Genomic DNA, 22,474 nt, shown 5'->3' with positions numbered 1-22,474 from the left:
ATCGATGATAAAACACAGAACTTCAAGTTCTTAGGATTTTTTTTATTATATATATATATGCATGCCGTCGTCACCGTGACAACGGCAATTTTTCCAGCATCGTCACAGGACAACCCCTCCCCCACTTGTACCATACAGGATTCAGAATTCAGACACGACTGGATGTACGATAACGTTTTTTTTTCCTAGTCAGGCCGACTCGTCACGGTCTGCAGTGTCCATCCTCAAGGCAGCGGGGACTCAAGGAGTGGTGTTGGGCAAGTCAACAAACATGGCTGTGATGCAGCATCACCGCTCGCCGAGGATCGCCGTCGTCGCCCCGCTACAGCTGCTACTGGTTCTGTGCGCCTTGCAGCCGATCCACACTCGCATGACAGCCATATCGGACTTAAAATCCAAAATCACAGGAGTGGAGGAGCTGCTGGAGGAGTTCCGCAAGCAGCTCCAGCAGGACCAGACGTACCGGCCGAGCGAGGTGTCCGACTCCTGCGTGAGCGACTTCAGTTCAACCCGGGAGAGCATCATCCGAGCCAAGGCCTCCATCGAGCAGGGGGCCACCTTCCTCATGGCCCCGGATCGAGTTTACACCTGGAGGGACTGCGTGCACGCCTGCTGCGCGCAGCCTCACTGCACCGTGGCGGTCGTCCAGGTGGAGCCGAGGCAGGCGGGGGACAGCCTCAACTGCTACCTGTTCAATTGCACCTACAGGAGCCAAAATGTCTGCTCCTTCGCTCCGCAGCCGGGTTTCGCCTCACACAGCCGCCCGCTGAACGTCACGCTGGGACGCGTTCTGCAGGACTCCTCCGCAGGCTCCGAGAACGAGAGGAGGCCCGGGGAGGCGGATGACACACATGGTGAGACACTGCTCACGGTGCTTGATCGGTAAATAACCCGAGGTGGCAAAAGTAGTCACACGCTGTACTCAGTTGAGTAAAAGTACAGATAGGCTACTTGTGTTTAATTAACCCTGGAGAACCCAAGAACCTTTTTCTTTTTGGGAAATGATGAATTATATATTAAATGACTGATGTATGTTCACTGAACACCAAAATATATGTTTTTCCAAATATTTCATGCATTAATTATAATTTAGGATTCGGGCCAAATTTGACCCTTTAGGACAGCGTCTGAGTAGCGGAATTTATAGGGGACCAAATTTGACCCCGTGGGTTCCCCAGGGTTAAAAAAATTTGAAAATGACAAGTGTGATTATTCTGTATGTAAGTGACTGGACTGCAATTTCAGTTTAATGGGAACAAAACAAATAACATGGCTACAAAAATGAAGGCAACTCCTCCATTTGTCAAGTTACCACGAGATGAGCACAGGACCCCCAGGCAGACACGGTGAACTCAGAACTGGTTTATTGTCAGGAATGAGGGACAGGTTGAGGAGCCAGGAACCAAACGTGGTCAGGGGAACCAAATGGAGGTGTACAGGAAGGCGGGAACGCAGCAGCGAGTGCAGCTGGGAAGAGGCCTTTGTGCAACAAGGGCTGAGTGTGGCTGACCAGGTGAAGACTGACAAGTGTGTAGGTGAGACAGGTGCAATGATTGGGGAGACACCACACCGAATTAAGGGAAAGGTAACAAAACACAACAAAGGCAGGGTCCATACAATGAACGACTGATAAACCATGTGACCTTTGGCTGTTGGTGTTTTTGAGAAAAAAAACAACAAGTTTCATCCTTGATTTATTTGTATCCCGAAATGCCATACAGTACACCGTGTGAATTCATAGCTACACAGCATGTTTGTTATGATATCTTGAAATACATCTTTATTTATATCTGATGAGACTTTGTTGCTTTGTGTTGCAGAGATTGACGAGCCCCCTCGCTGCGATGCAGGACAGGATGTTGTGATCCAGCTGCCCACTGACTGGGCAGTTTTGGACGGCCGCGACAGCGTGGACGACCACGGGATCAGTCACTACGATTGGACTCTCGTGAAGGGGGACGCAGCCATCACCACGAAGGTCGGTCACTTGAAGACGTCGTTACGATCACTTGTCTTACAGCATCCGTCCGTGGCTTGGATAAATTAACCGAAGTCAAATGCGAGATCTACAAAGCTTTGAACGGGAGAATCAACGCACACAATGTTTGCATTTGCAGCATGAAGAGACTCGATCGGGGTCAGGTTACATTTGTTTGCTTCTGTTGAGCCAAGAGAGTGGCTTGTGGCCAGAGCTCCATGGTGCATGGCAAAAGAGATAAAGAGTTTATCGCATACACGCCTGCCTCAAGAGTCAACTTCAAGGTCAACGTGTTCTGTTTTTCGTGAACATAAAAACTTGAAGTAAACACACTCTGCTGAGATTATGAAGCACAGATAAATAGTTTTGTTGTTGTGGACTTATGTGTACTTAAAGTTGGGCATAAATTTCATGAAATACTTTTATCGTGATACACTTTGCAGCCATATTGCCCAGCAGTACAATAATGGTGAAAATATATAGTTGTTGCGTGATTGTGTCTTTTAAGCAAATGTGACTTTACCTTTGTGTGTGTGTGTGTGTGTGCGCGCACGTGTCTTTTGCAGGCGTCTCATCCAGGGCTGCTGAAGATCACTGGTCTCCAAGAAGGCGTCTACACTTTCCAGATGACTGTCACTGACACATCGGGTCAAAAAACGTCAGACAATGTGTCTGTTACAGTGTTGGCACCAAAACACCAAGCAGAAGGCAATGACCTCACGATATGTCTTTTACAGCAAATGAGTTACTTATTCAAGAGTTGAGTTGAATGATTTTTTTTTTTTCTTGGCAGTGTGTACCGGCCGCTGCTCAAACTACCAGTTCAAATGTGATGACGGCTGCTGCATTGACATCACCTTTGCCTGCGATGGGAAGCAGCATTGTCCCGATAGATCAGATGAAGATTTCTGTCCAAACTGTAAGAAAACACTCACAATCCCAAATGGAGAGCGTTGTTTTTGGCATGAAAAGTTGCTGCTCACTTTTCAAATCTTTGCCTAGTTGACACCAGCAGGAAGTCAGTGACCCACGCTGAAGGTCTGCCCATCCACCCGCTTCCGGTGGCACACACTGTCGAGTCTCTGGACAGTTTTGTGCTTCAGACTGGGCCCAGGAAGACGAATGACAACAGTAGACCTTCTCAGGAGAGGAGCAGAGTCACACCTCCACCCAGTCAGAAGCAGGATTCAAACAGTCAAGGTAGACTATGTCGACACATACCATAATAACAACAAAGGACAATGTTATTGAATGTGTTCCATTCACAACTCTTAAATCGTGGTCTTCCATGTCATTGTGGAATTTCTATGAGGGTTTTAGTGTTTATCCACACATGCAGGCAGATGGAGCCCATGTAGGAAGCCACTGAGTCATGGCACTGAGTGCTTAAATGCTGGCAGAGCCTCAATGCATTCTGCATTCCATGGGAAAACAGTTCTGTGCTTGCAGACTTGCTGGGCCTTGGAACAAAGCGTCTCTGTCCTCTCTGCCATCCAATCCCTTCGTTTGCAAAAAAAGACTGTTCCACCAATGCCCCTACACTGTTTTGACAAAGTGCATCTTCCGGAGTGTCACTTTACAATGGTCAGTGCCATGTGCACATACTGGACAAACTAAATTCTTCAATCGTATGCAGTACAGCCCAAGCTAATGTGATGCAAGGTTATTGTGTTCGTGTGCATTGCATCTTTCAAATTCGGTGTTACCTTGAGACGCGAGTGTCATTCATTCCATGAGTACATTTGTAACTCAATACAGATCCCCCGTCTCCATAGAATAGAACGGAAATGCCATTAACCTGTACTTGTCCCCCCACCACAAAAAAAAAGGGGGTTTTTTTCAATTGAAAATACCAATCTGATGTGGTAAATTGAGTATTACGTGTGCTTGCCGTGGCCACTGGTGTGCAGTATAACACAGAAGAAGAAGAATAGACTTACTATACTACGAATGCATGTGACTCAGTAAGATACTGTAATATTCATTTATTTTTTTTTAGGATAAAAAAAATATTCCTGTCAATATTTTTAGATTTTCAAAACAGAATGGATAATATGGCTCGATTAAAAATTCCAGTCTAATTTTTTTTTTTTTTTTTCAAGCATAAGTAAACAATGTGATTGAATTGGGTCTTCTCCGACTCTGTGTCTCCATAGACCCATGTTCCACTGCTCCAATTGTCGGACCTTGTAAGGGCACCTTTGCACGCTGGTACTATGACCGTGAAGCAAGAGACTGCAAACACTTCCTATACGGTGGTTGCCAGGGCAACCATAACAACTTTCTCCAGGAATCAGACTGCGTCAGTGAATGTATACAGAAAAGTGAGAAGATGCTTTCCTCTTAAAGATGCTCGTATTTTTGACCAGGTTGAGTTACTGATTACACTTTTTTTTGGGTCATTGTTGTATAGGTCCGGGTCTTAAACCAGCTACTGTGGCTTCTCCTATCACCAAGCAGAGTGAAATAGGTACTGGCTAATAAAGCCTGACTGAGATGTGTTTTCTTTGAGGCTAGTGACGATGAAGATATGAATTAAAGGCAGAACATTTGACTGTTTTACATTACTTTGCCCTAATTTGCGATTGTACTTCTTTGAAGCTGCTCCGGGAGTTTCACAGATCCAAGAGGGTGAGATCCCGGTCTACAAACGGTTCCCAGTAAAGGGAGGCCATCCGGTCGCCGAGTCAGGTCAGAACCAGGTCGGATGTGTGTTCGTGTGTCGCGTCCACCCTTGTGTCCCACCTGCTTCTCTCTTCTGCCAGGTGCCGTCCTCCCACTGGCACTGGGCCTGATCATCACCGCCCTGCTGCTGCTCCTGATTGCTTTTCGCCTGAGGCTCGTGCGCCACAAGCTGAAAAAAGCGCGGCCCCTCACCACGGAGGAGTCCGACTACCTCATCAACGGCATGTACCTGTAGCCACAAACGGAATCTCTTGACACTTCCAACCTGGGGAAAAAGAAAGAACGGGAGCCACCGGAGCCCGAGTCTGGACCTTTTGAATTTGCACTCTATTTTTCCTGTAGCCTAACCTCTGTAATTAGTTCCATGTGATCTTGGAAACATCCCGTCCTGCTCTGCTTTGCCTCATGCTTCGACATTGAAACCGTCCTGCTGCTGAAGGGCCGCTGCCTTCAAAGCTAATGACATCTTCTGATGTTGGTGAGTCCATGAATACTTTCTATAGAAGTTTTGGGACCCCTGACCACTACGCATACTCAAAATATCGAGTTGGGCACTCTCTTAATCCTGGCTCACTATCTCCGTTGTAGTTCAAAACAAAGGTTGTTTGGATGAAGCCAGGGCATGAAAATTTTCCCTCTCTTCTAAGCACATAACTTGCTTTTATTTTGATACAGTGGTCAATGTATCAAATGTTATGTTAATGTTAATGCAATGTATCCCAAGACTTGATATCAGAGAATCTTTCATTTTCAGTCAAGTAGGTGCAATATGACTAGACAATTCAATAGAATCATAAAACATATTTTTATTTTTTTCAGTTCAAAAATATATTGTGCCATGTTTATGGTCTCAAAGCTCACCTGTGGATGGAAATGTAAATACAGCGAGAAGTGGATTGAGACACTGACTAAGCCATAGTAACTGTTATATTGTACCCCTTTATCCTGTTCTGGAATGCATCCTTGCAAAGCTTCGTGGCGATGTATTATATTGAGCACATGTATTCATTCAAAGTGTTGTCCGTCATTCGAAATTCAAGTTTATTATATAAAAAGAAAATTTGAACATTTACCATTGCATTGCACAGCCCCGAGAGTCACTGACTTAAATTTTTCAAATACGTACAGTGTATATCAATATAATTTTCCACAGTATGGTGGGAAGTGGTGAGATTATCACAGTTAAATAGTATCCGTGTTTAAATCCCAGTTCAGGTCCTCCTGTGCGGAGTTAACCGCATGCTGTGTGGGTTTCCACGCAGATTCCAAAGATACTCATGTCAGGTATGATTTGTTTTTTTGTAAAAACTGCATGTCAGACAGAGATGCAAAGACAGAATATTTTGTGAAGAAGTAGGGATTACGTAACAAAAATATTCTTGCCCAGAATTTCTTAAAATGGTAGAGCCCGGACGCAATGCAGATCCAAAAACCAAACATAAGCAACTCTTTATTGTCATATGCCACTCCGGAATTCATAATCATCACTTCATTTCACTCAAAATAAATGTGCTTAAAGATTGTTTCTTTTTTTTTAATCTTCCCCCAAGACATTCATTCATGAGAGCTTGTTTTGGCAAAGCAGTGACTGTGAAAATCACCAGCGGGGCCTGCATTTGATGTTTCTTGAAAGCACAACGTTGCCATGCACGTGTGGGTGTTAAGTTAATGGTCCGTCCGTTCTTTTTGGATGGAAAGCATTGCCGGAATGTATGCCGACTGCATCGTTAGGCGTGTAGTACAACATCGTCTTGAGCGCCGCACATCAAACGGGATATGCGGGCTACATCAGCGTGTGTGTTGCCAATACTGCAATGGGCTGGGGGGGGCGTGCCTTAAGATCACCTATTAGCAGAGAAATTGAAAGTGAGATGGCTCACACACGGCAGCGATGTGAATTACCTAAAAAAGCTCAGGCTTTCATCATTAAAGTCCAGCACTCTTCCGCAGACATACGGTATTATGTATAAGTATATGGCTGACTGCATTCAAAATAAGGAAACCACAAAAAAAATGTTATTCAGTAAATCAAAAAGTGTACAGCTTCAAACAGTCCCCCTCCAGTTCAGTGATACTCTCTAGTCCATCACGCTTGATGAATGATCTTAAATCAGAGGTTGTTAGGCTTTTGGAACAAAATGTAAGGACTGCTTGAGCCCGCCCCCCAGTCTGTGTTTCGGTCCTGGTTCGATATTAAAAAGGTGGATTATGGACTGTCTTCCTGTTCAGAGTTCATCCCTGCAGGGAAAAGAAGTGGTTGACGTTAGTGAAGGCGAAAAAAAAAGGCAAGCCAAAAATTTTCTTTGAAAATTAGCTACCAATATAAAAATGTCAATACTGTACAAATAACATCCAATTTGCAGTGTTGTCTACCTCTCACAGAGCAGAAGATCAAATAAAAAATAGTTGCGACGTTCCAGATTATTATTCACGGGGTCATGCTCACTAAGGCCAAATACAGTACAAGCCTTCACAGTGTTGTTGCTTTTTCAAGTTTTGTTAGTCGAGCCAGTTGGAGTCACCCACCGAGTGTTTAAAAAAGTAAATAAAAATAAGGAAGGAAACGTGCAGCTACTTGGCATGGTATGGAAAAAGCAAAATATGTCAGCAAGCAGCAAAAATGCAGCCTCTTGTGATCCGTTGCCTGCTCCAAGCCACGCCCATTTCACCTTTTCCGCTGTGAGAAGGAGAGGTCGGGAGGAGGGTGGAGGGAGAAGGGAGTCACTTCCACCTGGACCACTGCTTGTCTTTGTCCGTTAAAGGCACATATATCACCCCCATCAGGGCCTTCATTTTGGTGCTGCCGTCCTCCATCTTGTCGTATTGCTGCAGCATCTGGTTCCCCCCTGCCGGGCCCACGGGCAGAATGAGACGACCGCCGGGCTTCAACTGGTCCAGGAGCTGTGACGGCAATAGAAAAACTGTTTCAGCGGAGCCTCTCAAGTCCCATGAGGTGACACCGGTCGCAACTTGTCGAAGATTTTCAGGAATAATGCGACATAAAACTTTGCAAATCAGGTTGATTGATGACTCAAAGTGTTCCAGTTTGACCCCAGAATGGACTTTTTGCCTTCCATGATTTTCCATGGGAAAATGTCTAGAAATCCCCAAAGCTCACTCAGTCAGCATCCAGACCCAGACACGATTGTGCTGGAACTTGGAGGTTCCCCACTGTCCTTAAGATTTCCAACTCAGACTCACAGCTTGGGGGACTGTTGATGCTGCTGCTCCAACATGGATGGCGTCATAAGGCGCCTCGTCTGAGTAGCCATTTCGTCCGTCTCCAACTGAAAACACGGATGGGACCATTTATATCAGGACCGTTTTATACTATTTAGACTGTATCCCTCATGTACCTCGTCCATTTGCCCTCGTCTGACAAAACGACTTACCTTTTAGCGTAACTCTTCCCGACGTGATCAAACTGGGGTCGTCTTTCTTCACGTTGTTTATCGCGTCGTCTACCAGCTCTTTGATGTGGTCAATGCCTACCACTTTGCCTTCAGGGCCTACCTGTAAAAGGCAGAACGGGATGCCGCACATGCTTGACACAATGACAAGGCTACAATTGCATTGCGATGCACCCAAAGAGAGCTCTGACGCGCCACTTGTGACTCACCATTCGTGCAAAGCAAACGGACAGGATTCCACTGCCAGAGCCCACGTCCAGGGCTTTGGCGCCCTCATACAGCTGGTCATGTAGAAGCTCCAGGGCATACGCGTGCTGAATGGCCACGTGGAGAAAGAAAGGAGTGAACTTGTCTTTCAAATGCTCATGTTGTGACTCTAATGGGTGTTTGACTAAATTCCCTTCATCAAGTATGGATTCAAAGGACTTGTCACCTATGATGCTCGGTTAAAGAGAGCTAAAATCAATCCAGGTGCAAAAAATCCCCCAATCTAAATAATTAAACAAACGTCAACATTTCCTATTGTTATCGCTGGATAGATGATTGTGTTGTCAATACACCCACATTTGTCTGATTGACAGAGTGCTGGGTGCAGGCACAGCTGATTGAGTGAATTCATACCATATGTGGGGCGCTGATGGTTGCTTGGAAGCCTTTTGGTTAAAAGAGATGGATTTGGTTAGTATAGTTAGGTCATTGATTAGAATTTCAGACGACTTCTGTACACCGGAAGACTTACCTATTGACTGGGGCGAGTCCATGTAAGGGTTACACCTAGAGAAGTGAGCCCGGTCTGTCGCCAGCATGACTTCGTAGACCTTGTCGGATTTAATGATGCCATTTTCTGCGGATGCAAAATGGCAAAAACACATGACATTGCATTCAAGCAGATGGTTGTCAGCCAATCATTGAGCTCATAGAGAGGAAATAACTTTCACACTGATGGTAGATTCTGAGACATCAATTAACCAAAAAGGCTTTTTTTTTAATGTGTGTGTGGGGGCGGGGGGCACCAGAGTACGGGGGTGGAGAACATTCAAACTCCACAAAAGAAGGTCTCCGCTGAGATTCAAAGACAGACCCACTAACCACAACCCGTGCGGAGTGCTGACATTCTGTGCAAGTCATGCAAATTAAAGGCTAAATTTAGATGCCTTTATGTAAATTGGGCTGGTACTACAACATGCCACATTGGGTACATGGCTTCAATCTAATGAACTGTAATACTGTTGTATTTGCGTTAGTAGCGGGCTTCCACTGCAAAAACGATGGTGATCTCCATAGATTTGTGATTCCAGTGTAATTTGCAGACTACAAAGTAGATCATTACATACTGAATACCTATTAGACCATCCCAGGATATCACACTTATATTTCAGGCAGATGACATCCCAGGAGCCGGTAACATATTGACAGCAGAAACTGTTAAGCCACCTGACCTTTCGACCACAACAGTGTAATGCGTCGCCATGCGTAGGGTCAATGCAGCTCTTGGATTGGCCATCACAAGACCGGGTGTGGGGAACATTAAGCCTATCGGGAACCGAGCGAGAGAAATTTGATGCAAAAATACCCATCCATCCACTTTCTTTACCACTTGTCCTCATTAAGGTCACAGCTGAGCTGGAGCCCATGTGACCAGCGATTGGGTGGAGACCAGTCCAAGGTGTCCAACGCATTTTGCTCCAAGTCAGTTTGTAAAGTCTCTATGTCATCCTAAAGCTTGCTGATGAGCTGATCATTTGAATCGGGTGTTTTGGAGGAGTGGAGGACAAATCTAAAACAGGCTGGATAGGGGCTCTCGAGTACCACATTTGGGTACCCCTGCAAAACGGGCTACAGCAGCACATACTGTACAACAGCTCAGCTGTCCGTGTCATTCAGGAAGGAAAAAGTGGATACTACATTGATAGCATCAGTGAATGTGGGCAGTGTGCCTGTCTGGCTCTGCTATCGTTGCTTCCTCCAACGTCCCCAAATGACGCACATGAAGCTAACGAGCTAAGCTAATCAAACGAAAGACGTTTGATGACCTTGAATGGGCATTTTTGTGTGTCTCTCGGTGACGTCCACCACGGGCGCGTGCTCACGTAAGACGACGGGAGCGCGGTTTGTTGGAAAGGGGTAGAGAGTACAACATGACACTTAGCTTAGCAACCAGCTAGCCCCAACTCTTGAGCGCAATCTCCAAATCTAAAGCGGTTGCAGGCAACACTCCCGTTTGCCTCACGTCGCTGCTGCTGTCCCGAGCATGCAGACTTACTGCGCAGGTTGTTGACGAGTTCTGCGTGGCTTGCTCCTCCGGATTTCCACGCCATTATTATGCAGACTTTGCGGACTAAGTAGACAGCAGCCGTCAGTGCCGCGCCTGCGCCAAGTGTTTTGCCGAGGAAGCTGGCAACCTGCAAAGCAGACGGAGCAGAGGATACGTCACCAGACATCCACGGTGAATTTACAGCAGGGTGGCACGTCTTTGACGCAGTATCACGCAGAGTGATATCGTTTCATGAAATGTAATTAATTGCTTTATATGCCTCTTCAACGATGTTATTTCCACATCGCACACTGCTTGGATTATCAGATTTATAGCTGTAGTGGCAACTGTGACGGCTAGGAGGGGTGCTACCTATATTCGCCTGGAATTAAGCTTGTCCTAATAGCACTCCCGTAGCGTCGCGTTGACTGGAGCGGTTGGGTGTTCGGCGTTGGAAGCTAAAGTTAGCTTCAATATACGTACATTTTAGCATAAGAAAACAAACAATTCTGCTCTAATGGAAAGTATTAATGCGAAATACGTGTCTCGGAAAATTAGTAAAGTCAGATGGCGGCCGGTGTCGCTTTCATCTCTGCAGCAGCCCGAAATCTTTGCGACTGGCTCTTGGGATAACGAGGTTAGTTAGTACATTTATGTTAGTTAGTTAGTACATTTATGATAATGTGAGTGATTTTTTATGGTCTCATGCCGAGCCACGATCTCGATGCGATTTGTGTGTGTCAGAGCTGTGTAATGAAAACGTGCATTTTCGTATTATCGTATTTGCATTAGCGTCACTCAGCTGTTTTTATTCGATAACTCAAGTTCTGTCCCTTTACAGGACAACACAGTTTCAATCTGGACTATTGGAAATAATGGAATTTCTTCTTTGGAAGAAGGATTCGATGGGGACCCAAAGCCGCTGTGTGAGCATAAGCATGAGGGAGATGTTCTCGATCTTCAAGTAAGTCGATCATTCACCATTATGTTTATAAGCCGCCATATGCACCGTATGTATTGATGGATCATGATTCGCAGTATGTATTGATGGATCATGATTCGGGATTGCCATCAGTACCAATACTGTACGTCTGGACAGTAACTTAAACTTGGAAAAAGTGCTAGTTTGTATATTTGAGTGAAACTTGGGTCAGGTTCAAGAAATATGTGTGTTTCCTGGAATCATCAAGAATCAGTATTTGGTATTAGCGGGTATCTGTGTTCATACTCGGTCTTCGGAAAAGTGGTATCTGCCTCTGTCATCATGATTGCGTATTCCTGTCTAAAGAAGCTGAATAAGCAGTATGTCATGTCTGATTTGAAATGTATTCTTATTGCACTGGAGTTTGCAAATATTTTAACACGGACTGCTTTCATTTCATTTTGCCTACAGTTTCTGGACCAAGAGAAAGTCATAACAGCATCATCAACCGGAGGTGTGACCATTCTCCGCTACAACAATAACAATCAGGTACATCAAATATTATTTATGTGTTCTGACTGATTTTGCACCATGTGGTTAGGGACAGTAGAGCGAAACGGGGGATTTAATCTGTCATACAAGTCAAAAAATAATAAGTTGGCACTGTTTACATTAAAACGGCAAACACCATCTGACTTAATTTGAATTAAGGTCTCACTTGGCGACAACAAACTGCAAAGGGTGATTTGTTTTTTTGTTGACTCCAGGCACTCTCCGTCTCACACCAGTGGGCAAAAGCGCATCATTACCCTTGTGACAATGCCCCGTGTACTAGTGTGGTGTGCAGCAGCCCTGAGATTGTTAGCGTTGGTGAAGACGGCAGGATTATTGTCTACAGAGCTGACCAGGGAGGAATCATTCGAACCATAGGTTAGCTCTAGAATACAGTTTCTGCTCTGCATGCATCGGTTCAAGTTTTAGATTGGGATAAAGCTCATTAATAATGCCAAAAAAAACATCTTACAGAGAATGCAGATAGCAGTACAATTCATGCTGTGACTTACCTGAGAACAACTGAGATCCTGACGGTGAATTCCATCGGCCAACTCAAGATTTGGGATTTCAGGCAACAGAGCAACTCCCCATCGCAGATTCTTTCTCTGTAAGATCTCACAAGTCACAAAAGCTGCATCACTTTATCCTCCAATGACGGAAACTAATCCAACGTTGTCATTCCAGCTCAGGTGATCGTGTCCCCCTGCACTGTGTGGACCGACATCCAAACCAGCAGCACATCGTGGCCACGGGAGGCCAGGATGGAATGCTCTGTGTTTGGGATGTGAGGCAAAGCAACACGCCTTTCTCACTCATGGAGGCGCACTCTGCTGAAAGTAGGATTTTCGCGATGAAATAGGTTTTCTTTTCTCGACTTGTTGCAGACACTTTCAAATTCAAATTTATACATGATGCTCTGTGTCTCTGCAGTGTGGGAAGTTCACTTCCACCCAATGAATCCAGATCATCTGTTCACATGCTCAGAGGACGGATCACTGCTGCACTGGGAGATATCTTCACCTTCAGACATGCCGTCCTTCCTGCAAGGCAAGTCTGATAAACATTGAAGACAGTCTGTTTTATTCTTTCTTGGCTGTAAAACTTCTGTCACGTCAGCTCGACTCATGCTGCCACATAATTAAGTTTAGAAATCAAAAAGAGGATGATCAAACTGACGTTTTTAGTCTGTACTGAGTGGTGTTTTTAATTGGTTTTGCCAGGTGGTAGAAACAACAGCATGGTATCCCGCAGTGCGACAGCTCCCGCTGGAGGCAACCAGTCCCTCATCAACGCGTGGCTCAGCGGAGACTCAAGTAAAGGTCGTCTGGAGACAACTCACATGCTGCCCAGCCAAACGCTGTCCGTAAACAGTTTGGATGTACTTGGACAGTGTCTCGTGTGCGGTACTGATGGAGAGGCTATATTTGTTAACAGACAGGTCCCAGTTTGAACGCTTTGCAAATGTTTTGTTTTTTTGCAGGCTCAGTTCCAGTCATACATACTGAGTTCATTTGCAATGCATTTTAATGTCCGTGATTGATCAAGTCTTTGTGTGTATCAATCCCAGCCAAATATTTTACATCTTTTTTTTGTATAAATGTCAATTGAATACCTTTGGAAATAAATTTATAAATAAGCTTTGTGTGATGATTATTTTGCTTGCAATTGGCTGGCGATCAGTCCAATGTGCATCATTTCAGTCTACTTTTTTTAAAGTTTGCTTAGGATTTGAATCAGTACTTCTACTTTTACCAAATATTTTTGACACAGGTATCAGTACTTCAACTTACGTTCAAAGTGTGATTACTTTTGCCACTTCTGGTTAGTCCTAACGGTGTAACTATGAAAAGTGCCAAAATATGCGAAAACAAACCGCATCCGGGTATTTGGAGGGACTTTGTGAAATTCTTCCCAATTACTTCCGGCCAATTCTTACAAAATAAAAAAGTGCAAAGAATGGACTGAGTACGTGAGCTGAAATTGAGTTGCTTCATTTTAAAAAACTGAATAATTTTACAGACTATAAGAAGAAACATTGGTTGTGTCACATTCTGAACGAGTAGCTCCGTTTTCATTTGCCTTCATTTCTTTTAATTCAACGATAACTGGAAGTGTTCTGTGATTTTTTGTCTAACTTGTTCTCCCTACTTGTCATTCAGCTATCCCAGGAATTCAACACCACACGATATCAGCTAGGTTCGCCACAATAACGACATTTTGTTCAAATCGTATTACTCGTTAGCGTTACAGGATCGTAAGCGGGCAAAAATTAAACACGAGTTGGGGAAAAGCGCACTTATGTACGTACACTGGTGAGTTGTCAAACGCGACAATTGGTGCTGTTGCGAGCTAACATGCTAAGTATTCCTCAAGCCGTTGTTGCTGCGTTAGCTTAGCATCAACACACATAGGCCGCGATGCTAGGGGTACTTGTTTGTCCGTTTAACTAAGTAGTTTTACAGATGTTGTTGAACGATGTGTTCGACGGAGGGCTCGCCGTGTGTATTCTTCAGTTCCTTCATACGCTTTTAATGCCAGCTCATGCGCGTAGTGGCACTTAACTTGAATTACCAATGACGCCAACACCGGTCTTGTTTCGTGATAGACATCGTGCCAGCTTTTCGACTGATACAGCATTTCATTGACACATTGATCGAAATTTATTGCCCATCTCATTCACGATGTTTATGTCTTCTCTTCATCCCCTTTGTCCAACCTGTTGGACCACTTGACAGATGCTCTGAATGCCTCATGACGGACAGTGCACCCATGTCAGCAAAATCCAAATGTGAGATTGGTCTTTAAAAAGACCCCCCTGCCTCCAAGAACCTTGGCTGCGTCCTTGACCTGTGTCACATCCTCTTCACCCCCCTCATCGTCTTTGTACATGCTCTTACATGAAGAGAGGTGAGAAACCAGAGGGCTACAGGCAGATGCGACCCAAAACGTTCCCCGCCAGCAACTACAGTGGCAACAGCCAACATATGCTGAAGGAAATCCGGAACAGTCTGCGAAACCTGTCTAAGCCTTCCGACTCACCCAAAGTGGACTTTAGTGGGAAAATGCTCCCAGAGGACTTAAGGCAACAGGGGCGCTGCTATAACCCCAAGAACCCTCACCATAAGGCCTTGCAGGAGATCCGCGAGTCCCTGATGCCTTTTGCCAATGAGGCCAGCACTTCAGCGGAGCTCAACAAACACATGTCGATGGAGCCATTTGCTGGGTTTGAGGAGGTATGAGCAACGCGTTTGTATTCAGTCAATAAAAAAAAATGGTCACATTCTGCACATAACTCAGCGATTCATAATCACGAGGTGCATCTTGTTTCTGGAATAGCTATTTGAAAAATGTCCATAATGCCAAGTGAAATGCCAAGTATGAGATGAATTTGATGAAAGAAAAAGTTTAATCGTTTGAGAAAATTCACAGTTTATGTCTTGATGCCACCAAGTATTTTGCTTTTACTTTAATCAGTTCAATTTTATTTGCTGTTGATATTTACATTAGTTTTTTGATCATAAATAAAAAATAGGAATTTGAGAAGATGCCAAATACTTTTTTTTTACTGCACTGCACATACATATTCATCTTGTCGTATACTTGTGCAGACTACTGGTCGCAGTGTGGGGACAGCTGTAGAATACATGACGAAGGTGACCTACCAGGACTCGATGAGGGAACAGATGGATGCCGCCAGTCTAAGCACTGCATGCCTCAAAGCCCCAGGTAGGTGAACGGCCAATTGAGAGGAACAGTACCCCACCCTTCCCTGCCATTTCAAAAATGTGTTATGTTAAGAATGTGTAGAAATGTAATTCTTGGTTCACATTGCTTTGCATTTTACCTACTCCTCAAAAGGCTCGAAAGAGTCCCTGGCTCCTCGCCATGCCATGATGTACCGCTCAGACAGTCCGGGGCCTGCCTTCCCTCAGGGTCACCCTGGCAACAGCCAGTGGGTCAATCTGCCCCTGCCACCCCAAGTGCGCAGCGTCACGCCTCCTCCGAACCGCGGGCCGATGCCTCCGGCATCTTCCTGGGACAGCAACCCGTCGACCAAGCGCTACTCTGGCAACATGGGGGCCTGGGCTGACAGCTATCCGACCGCATCACCTCAGAACCAGCGTGGCATCAGCCCTGTGCCTGTGGGCCACCAGCCCATCATAATGCAAAGCTCGGCAGGAACAAAGTTCACCTTCATGTCAGGCTGGTCTCAGAATGGCTCACCTCAGGCAGACTACATGGCCGGAGGCAGCAGGCAGCCTCCTCCCCCCTACCTGCTCAACCAGAGCAGTCGTCACAGTCCCACAGACCAGCAGATGCAGGCCGGGGGGCCCGCTTCATCACCGTCGTACGCTAATGGCGGGAACATCCCTCAATCCATGATGGTTCCCAATCGGAACAGCCACAACCTTGATGTGTACAACATAGGGCCCCCCCATTCTTGGTCCCAAAGCTCCCTCGCCCCCAACATGCCCACGTCTTCATCAGGCAGTAGCAGCAACCAGGATCCGTCTCGTTCGTGGCAGCATAACATGCTCGTGCGCTCCAATTCCTTCAACAGCAGAGCACCCCATCCCGCCAGCTCGCAACCGTCTGCCACCACGGTCACCGCCATCACGCAAGCACCCATCCTGCAGCCCGTTAAAAGCATGCGAGTCCAGAAACCTGAACTGCACACCGCCGTCGCCCCCACGCACCCTCCGTGGATGCAACAGGCCGCTCCCGCCGCCCCCGCTTACCCGGAGCCTTTGGCTGCCGTTCCTCAGATTCCCGTCGCGGCAGAGGTCCCCAGCTACCAGGGCCCCCCGCCGCCTTACCCCAAGCACCTCCTCCAACAACAAGCTGCACCGTCACCCCCGGCGTATGAGCAAGGAGCAGGTAAGCACGGCGCAAGCAGGGAGGAACCCGCGGAAGACGAAAGCGCTTTGGGGGACAGCGGCATGCGAGAGAAGGCAGCAGAAAGTGCGGAAAGCAACGCGGCCACGGAAAAGGAGAAGAAGCAGATCACGACGTCGCCCGTTCCCCTGCGCCGCAACAAGAAGGACGAAGAACGGAGGGGGGAGTCGGGCCGGGTGGCTTTGTACTCCCCGCAGGCTTTTAAGTTCTTCATGGAGCAACATGTGGAGAACATCCTGAAGAACCATCAACAGCGTATCCGCAGGAGGAAACAGCTGGAGAGCGAGATGCAGAGGGTGAGACATCGAACCCCGAGACACAACCAGTTCGCTTCAAATGAGTCATCTTTCAACACTTTGCAGTCTTTGACTTCCTTTTTGCTTCCTGTATGGTCTTTTTCACGCTGCCCTGATTTTCTCGGCTCTTCTTTCTCTCCTTGCTGTCACGAACAGCTGAGCTGAGAGGTAAAAGTATCCGATTGTGATGGACACGAACACCCACCGCTCTCACAGAGGCATGATTGTTTCGCATGCTCTTTTGTGTCTTCCGTTTTTTCTTTTTTCTTTTTTACTCCTCATGACATTGCATTTTTGAATTGAAATACAGTGAACCCCCGTGAATCGTGGGGATATGTTGCAGACCCATCCGCATTAGGTGAAAATCCACAGCTGCTCCCACACACTTTGAAAACATTTCAACTCTTTTAAAAGTATTTCGCAGTGTCTCACTTCCACTCGCTGGCTGATCTGTCTCAAGTCCATTGCCAACGATGAACTACAATTTGGCGAGGGAACACTGTATTGCTGAGTGTGTTTTGTTGGCTTTTTTTGGGGGGGGGCATTTCTAACCAGGTCTGCATGTGAGTTCCTGTGTGCTTACTGTGGCTGCTTGCTGACCCGTGACCGTTGGCTGTTTAGGTGGGCTTGTCGACAGATGCCCAGGAGCAGATGCGCATGATGCTCTGCCAGAAGGAGTCCAACTACATTCGGCTAAAGCGGGCCAAGATGGACAAGTGCATGTTCAAACGAATCAAGACCCTGGGCATCGGCGCCTTCGGCGAAGTATGCTTGGCTGTGAAAGAGGACACGGAAGCCCTGTACGCCATGAAGACCTTGCGCAAGAAGGACGTGCTGCTCAGGAACCAGGTGGCTCACGTCAAGGCCGAGAGGGACATCCTGGCCGAGGCCGACAACGAGTGGGTGGTGCGTCTCTACTATTCTTTCCAGGATCGGGACAACCTCTACTTTGTCATGGAGTACATCCCCGGGGGGGACATGATGAGTCTTCTCATCCGGCTCGGCATCTTCAAGGAGGAGCTGGCTCAGTTCTACATCGCCGAGCTCACCTGCGCTGTGGAAAGCGTCCACAAAATGGGCTTCATCCACCGCGACATCAAGCCCGACAACATCCTCATCGACCGAGACGGACACATTAAGCTCACAGACTTTGGCCTCTGCACCGGATTCCGCTGGACTCATGACTCCAAGTATTACCAGAGTGGTGAGTATAACTTTTCATCTAAAATCGAAGTGCCGTGTCAATCTAGTGCTGCGATTGTGAACGTGTTCACAAAAAGAATGTCCGTGAGCAAACCACACCTACAACGTCAGTGCACGATTCCCCTTTTGGGTGCGCTGACTCCCATTTTAATTGGATCGATTCTGAGCACAGCCACGTCCCCGGTGGAGAGAACATGATCTCAAATCATCTTTACTTGCCCTCCTTAAAAGACTTCGTTTTCACTCGAGTCGCTCAGGTGAACGGCCACATTATCGGTGGGAAGAATGTAACGCAGAAAGCTTGGCGTCGTGGCACCACACAACATTTTGTGTGCATTTCGTTGCATGGACTTGGGTCATGCTTGTGTTTGGTTTGCAGGGGACCACGTGAGGCAGGACAGCATGGACTTCAGTAAGGAATGGGAGGACCCGGCCAACTGCCGCTGCACAGACCGTCTCAAGCCTCTGGAGAGGAGAAAGGCCCGGCAGCACCAGCGCTGCTTGGCCCACTCGTTGGTGGGGACGCCCAATTACATTGCGCCTGAAGTGCTACTCAGGACAGGTGACTGCTCCATTGTTGGCATGCCGAGATGACAAGTTTCACTGTTGTTTTCTTCAGTTCATTTTCTATTGCAGTCCGATTGGCAAATGTTTGCACTGTTCTACGTAGGATACACCCAGCTGTGCGATTGGTGGAGCGTGGGTGTCATTTTGTACGAAATGGTAGTCGGACAGCCTCCCTTCTTAGCGACCACGCCCCTGGAGACACAGCTCAAGGTATGTGGAGCACAAGTGGATAGGATACATTTTTGTGACCGACAGAACGAAATGCCCCCGGTGGTCCAGCATGTCATCCTGTCCGTGCAGGTGATTAACTGGAAGAGCACCCTGCACACCCCCCCGCCCGCCAAGCTCAGCCCGGAGGCGTCGGACCTCATCGTGCAGCTGTGCCGCGGCCCCGAGGACCGCCTCGGCAGGAACGGCGCAGACGAAATCAAAGCGCACCCTTTCTTCAAGACCATCGACTTCTCCAGCGACTTGCGGCAGCAGACGGCGCCGTACGTCCCCACCATCGCCCACTCCACCGACACATCCAACTTTGACCCCGTAGATCCCGAGAAGCTGTGGAGCGGCGACAGCGACGGCAAGGACGACCTCGGCGACACGGGCTGCTGGTTCCGCAATGGCAAGCATCCCGAGCACGCCTTCTACGAGTTCACCTTCCGCCGCTTTTTCGACGACAACGGCCACCCGTACAGCTGCCCCAAGCCCATCGCGTACGAGGGCCTCACCGAGGACGAGGCGGACTCCGAGGGCCCTGAGGGGGAGGCGCCCGATGGCCCGCCGGTCCAGGGCCGAGATCTTGTCTATGTGTAGCGTTCCCGGACCTCATAGTGACACTTGGTGTTTGGCACGTGCTGTGGTAGGACTGCGTGTACGTGAAATAGGAACTGCTCACGTCCAATTGGATGATGAGCGAAAGCTTTTCCAAATGGAATCGTGCCTGTCAGCCAGATAAGTCAGTCATCAGCTGCTTGTTGTACACCCATACGACCTAATTTGGCATCAACTGCCCTCAATCTATTTTTTTCATTGGCTCCTCAAGTGCTTAATTTATTGAAGAACTCCCAACTGATGATGTTCACATTTAATATGGGGACTTTAATTGAATCTTTATTAACTTATATTTTGACTGTTGCAACTGGGACCTTCACAACGTGACTGGTACATAAAGTATAGATTGCTCCATTTATTCATTGCGGTGCTCACCCCCCACCAACACCACCACCACCAAATACACAGTTAATTATCAGACTGGTATTAAATGTGTATGTAGAAGTTGACCATTGATTGAACTTCAGTAGCTTTTTGTTATTTTTCTAATTTATACCCATATTTATAAATGAAGTTGTACACAGATTATGTAAATATTTCTTTACTCTGTCACTGATTTTCTTTCTCTCCCTAAGGGCAGGCCCTCTTCAATGTCCACTGCTGCTGCCTTTTACTCATTAGTGTTGATAGTTCTACCATATGCTCATCTCCTCCAAAGCACTAAATACAAACGTTTAGTCTTTAGACACTTAAACGCTTATTTTTTCAAATCTTGTCAAAGAAACATAGCAGTTTACTGAGTCAAGTGGATTGATGATTCCATAACCTCCCTCTGTACATTCTGTGCTTAGCAATGAATTCTGAATGTAGTTTTTAGACTTAATGGTGTCCCCTTGGCCTTCTGCATTGGCGTGTTACCACACAAGAATGACAATTGTATTGTGTGTGTGCACTGTTGCACCAGAGAGGTTTTGTGTTGGGGAAGCAGGTGATCAATAAAGAATGTCAAGAATGAAATGTTTCACACATACAAACAGACCGACCGCCTTGGATTTAGTGCTATGTCAAAAACCGACCTTTCCAGACACAAAATTTGCAGAGTCCTTTCTACAAAAAATGGTTGCTTTCCAAGTTGTTCTAATAGGAACAACAATTTACTGTAGACTAATGAGTTAATTTCACACACTAGCTGTAAAGCACCACCGGGCGTTTATACGGCCCGCGGGCTCTTTCTGGCCCACGAAGAGCTGCTTGTAATTAAGAAAATAAAAGCTACAGTACTTCCCAAATTTTTGATAATGCGTGTTGGGTCGCGGCTCGGCTCTTATGGGCCTGTGAAAAGTTTCTTGGAATTAAGAAAATAAAACCTACTTTCAAATGTTTGCAACGTGCGTGGACTAAAGCAGCATAACTTTTACTTTGAAACTTGTTGACGGTGTGCGTGCGTCGTTTACGCACAGGTGCTCTGGCCGAATCGCCTGATTAGCAGCAAGTCACGGTAATGGTGACACTCGAAAATGTTCGCCCATGCCCCCCCCCCCCCAAAAAAAAAAACCCCTCAGATAGACGCTGAAGGCCGTAGTTTTCAGTAAATACGGACTGTTCAATATTTACTTAAGTCAGGCGTAAACCCGTGTGTTTAGTTTGTGGTGAACTGGTCGCCGTCTTGAAGGAGGATAACGTGAGTCGGCCTGACGAGACGAAGCAAGCGGGAAAAATCCATACATTTGACTGAGGCTGGGAGAACGCAGCTTTCGAACATTTCCTAGCGAAGCTCTAAACACAACAAGGCTATTTTACCAAGCTACACGCAGCCCGGGAAGGAGCAACCAGGACCAGCTTTGGATAGTCCACAGCATCGCCCAGAACACTAAACCATTCTCGGAGGGGAATTCGTTCTAGAGTGCTTGGTGGACTCCACGGCGCTAATATGTCCGGAGCAACAACATCCGGATCAACTCCAGGTACAGACCCTCTCTTGCTGATGATAATCTGTCATGTGTAATTCACATCTGCACCTTCTTCAACCTGCTTCGATGCACTTGGGAGTCGAAGCTCAACAGAGGCTAGATTTATCTCACTGAACAAGAAAAAACAAAACACTGAAACATGCTTGCCTGGATTTTTTTCTGCATTGTTTGGCAGTTGGGACAAAAAAATGGTGTGTTACATTATTGCTGGAATACAAAGACATTGTGGTAGCTTTATGGAATGTTAAAATCAGAAAGTGTGGTCGTGTGCATGTTACTGTCAAAGACTTATTAATGTTGTGCAATTGTTTTGCGTTAATTTCACCGAATATTTTTATTAATTTGGGGGGGTAAAACAACAGCACTCTCATTATCTAACAATAACATATACTCATCAGCTTCTGTCAGCAATATCATATCATGTTCGTATTTCAACGTAGGAATGAAATCGATGACCAGAGTAGATTTCCAACTTTTGGCCCGGCCCTCCACAATGTTTTCTGCTTCTCATTTGGCCCGGCCCTCCACAATGTTTTCTGCTTCTCATTTGGCCCCCAGGGAGAATTAATTGCCCACCCCTGATGTACAGTATGTCAGTGTGCAAGCAGTGTTTGTGGTAGCCTGCGCCAATGTAGTTCCGTATTTGACAAAAAAGCTTTGTTTGCAACTTGTACCACTGAAACGACCAAGATTCTACAAGATTATGCCAATATCCTGCCTAATAGAAAAGTAGTGCTTTGACACCATCTTGTGGTATTTTGGTGACTAGGAACAAAATTGAAATGAGAAGAGGTGCTTTATTCGACAGGCCATAGCTTAATAGCATTTGTGCGCCGAGGCCTTGAAACCATTACTTTTCCTCAATCTTGGTGTCAAGGAACTATGTTGAAATTATCTGAAACGTTTCTTTAAATTATGAATCTGTCATTCTAATTTTTCAAGGTGTGATTAATCTCTTTTCTTGAGGCAT

The 22,474-nt window shown here is 46.4% G+C and overlaps 4 protein-coding genes across 7 annotated transcripts; 3 read left to right on the top strand and 1 right to left on the bottom strand.

Annotated features, from left to right (window-relative positions):
* The first annotated feature begins 130 nt into the window (after positions 1-130).
* On the top strand, positions 131-6,186 carry lrp11 (low density lipoprotein receptor-related protein 11). Its single transcript, XM_086100235.1, has 9 exons — positions 131-854; positions 1,821-1,978; positions 2,545-2,686; positions 2,772-2,897; positions 2,981-3,178; positions 4,135-4,302; positions 4,392-4,448; positions 4,580-4,669; positions 4,744-6,186. Exons 1-9 carry the CDS (start codon positions 272-274, stop codon positions 4,896-4,898), a joined length of 1,677 nt encoding a protein of 558 aa, XP_085956361.1. The 5' UTR covers positions 131-271; the 3' UTR covers positions 4,899-6,186.
* Positions 6,094-10,660, bottom strand: pcmt1 (protein-L-isoaspartate (D-aspartate) O-methyltransferase). Of its 2 annotated transcripts, none has more exons than XM_086100237.1 (8): positions 10,337-10,660; positions 8,813-8,917; positions 8,695-8,726; positions 8,283-8,387; positions 8,056-8,176; positions 7,865-7,950; positions 7,395-7,564; positions 6,094-6,901 (listed from the first exon to the last, which is right to left on the bottom strand). In XM_086100237.1, the coding sequence occupies exons 1-8, from the start codon at positions 10,512-10,514 to the stop codon at positions 6,889-6,891; spliced, it is 810 nt and encodes a 269-aa protein (XP_085956363.1). In that variant the 5' UTR covers positions 10,515-10,660; the 3' UTR covers positions 6,094-6,888. The 2 variants fall into 2 exon arrangements, with proteins under 2 accessions (XP_085956363.1, XP_085956364.1); XM_086100238.1 differs by having other exon boundaries at positions 7,333-7,564; positions 10,337-10,657.
* Positions 10,661-10,698: 38 nt separating this feature from the next.
* Positions 10,699-13,442, top strand: nup43 (nucleoporin 43). Its single transcript, XM_086100236.1, has 8 exons — positions 10,699-10,964; positions 11,169-11,291; positions 11,721-11,798; positions 12,017-12,179; positions 12,276-12,411; positions 12,489-12,640; positions 12,735-12,851; positions 13,025-13,442. The coding sequence occupies exons 1-8, from the start codon at positions 10,845-10,847 to the stop codon at positions 13,252-13,254; spliced, it is 1,119 nt and encodes a 372-aa protein (XP_085956362.1). The 5' UTR covers positions 10,699-10,844; the 3' UTR covers positions 13,255-13,442.
* A 425-nt stretch (positions 13,443-13,867) lies between these two features.
* lats1 (large tumor suppressor kinase 1) lies at positions 13,868-20,551 on the top strand. Of its 3 annotated transcripts, none has more exons than XM_086100674.1 (8): positions 13,868-14,000; positions 14,540-15,037; positions 15,413-15,530; positions 15,663-16,996; positions 17,618-18,200; positions 18,579-18,761; positions 18,870-18,976; positions 19,067-20,551. In XM_086100674.1, the coding sequence occupies exons 2-8, from the start codon at positions 14,702-14,704 to the stop codon at positions 19,574-19,576; spliced, it is 3,171 nt and encodes a 1,056-aa protein (XP_085956800.1). In that variant the 5' UTR covers positions 13,868-14,000; positions 14,540-14,701; the 3' UTR covers positions 19,577-20,551. The 3 variants fall into 3 exon arrangements, with proteins under 3 accessions (XP_085956800.1, XP_085956799.1, XP_085956798.1); XM_086100673.1 differs by having other exon boundaries at positions 13,925-14,104; XM_086100672.1 differs by having other exon boundaries at positions 13,925-14,116.
* Positions 20,552-22,474: the final 1,923 nt, after the last annotated feature.

This window comes from Hippocampus guttulatus, chromosome 20 (genome assembly GCF_054856545.1).
Source record: "Hippocampus guttulatus isolate MCC_2025c chromosome 20, RoL_Hgut_1.0, whole genome shotgun sequence".
NCBI lineage: Eukaryota > Metazoa > Chordata > Actinopteri > Syngnathiformes > Syngnathidae > Hippocampus > Hippocampus guttulatus.
Note: the sequence above shows the minus strand (reverse complement) of the source record. Positions and strands in the feature narration are given on the sequence as shown.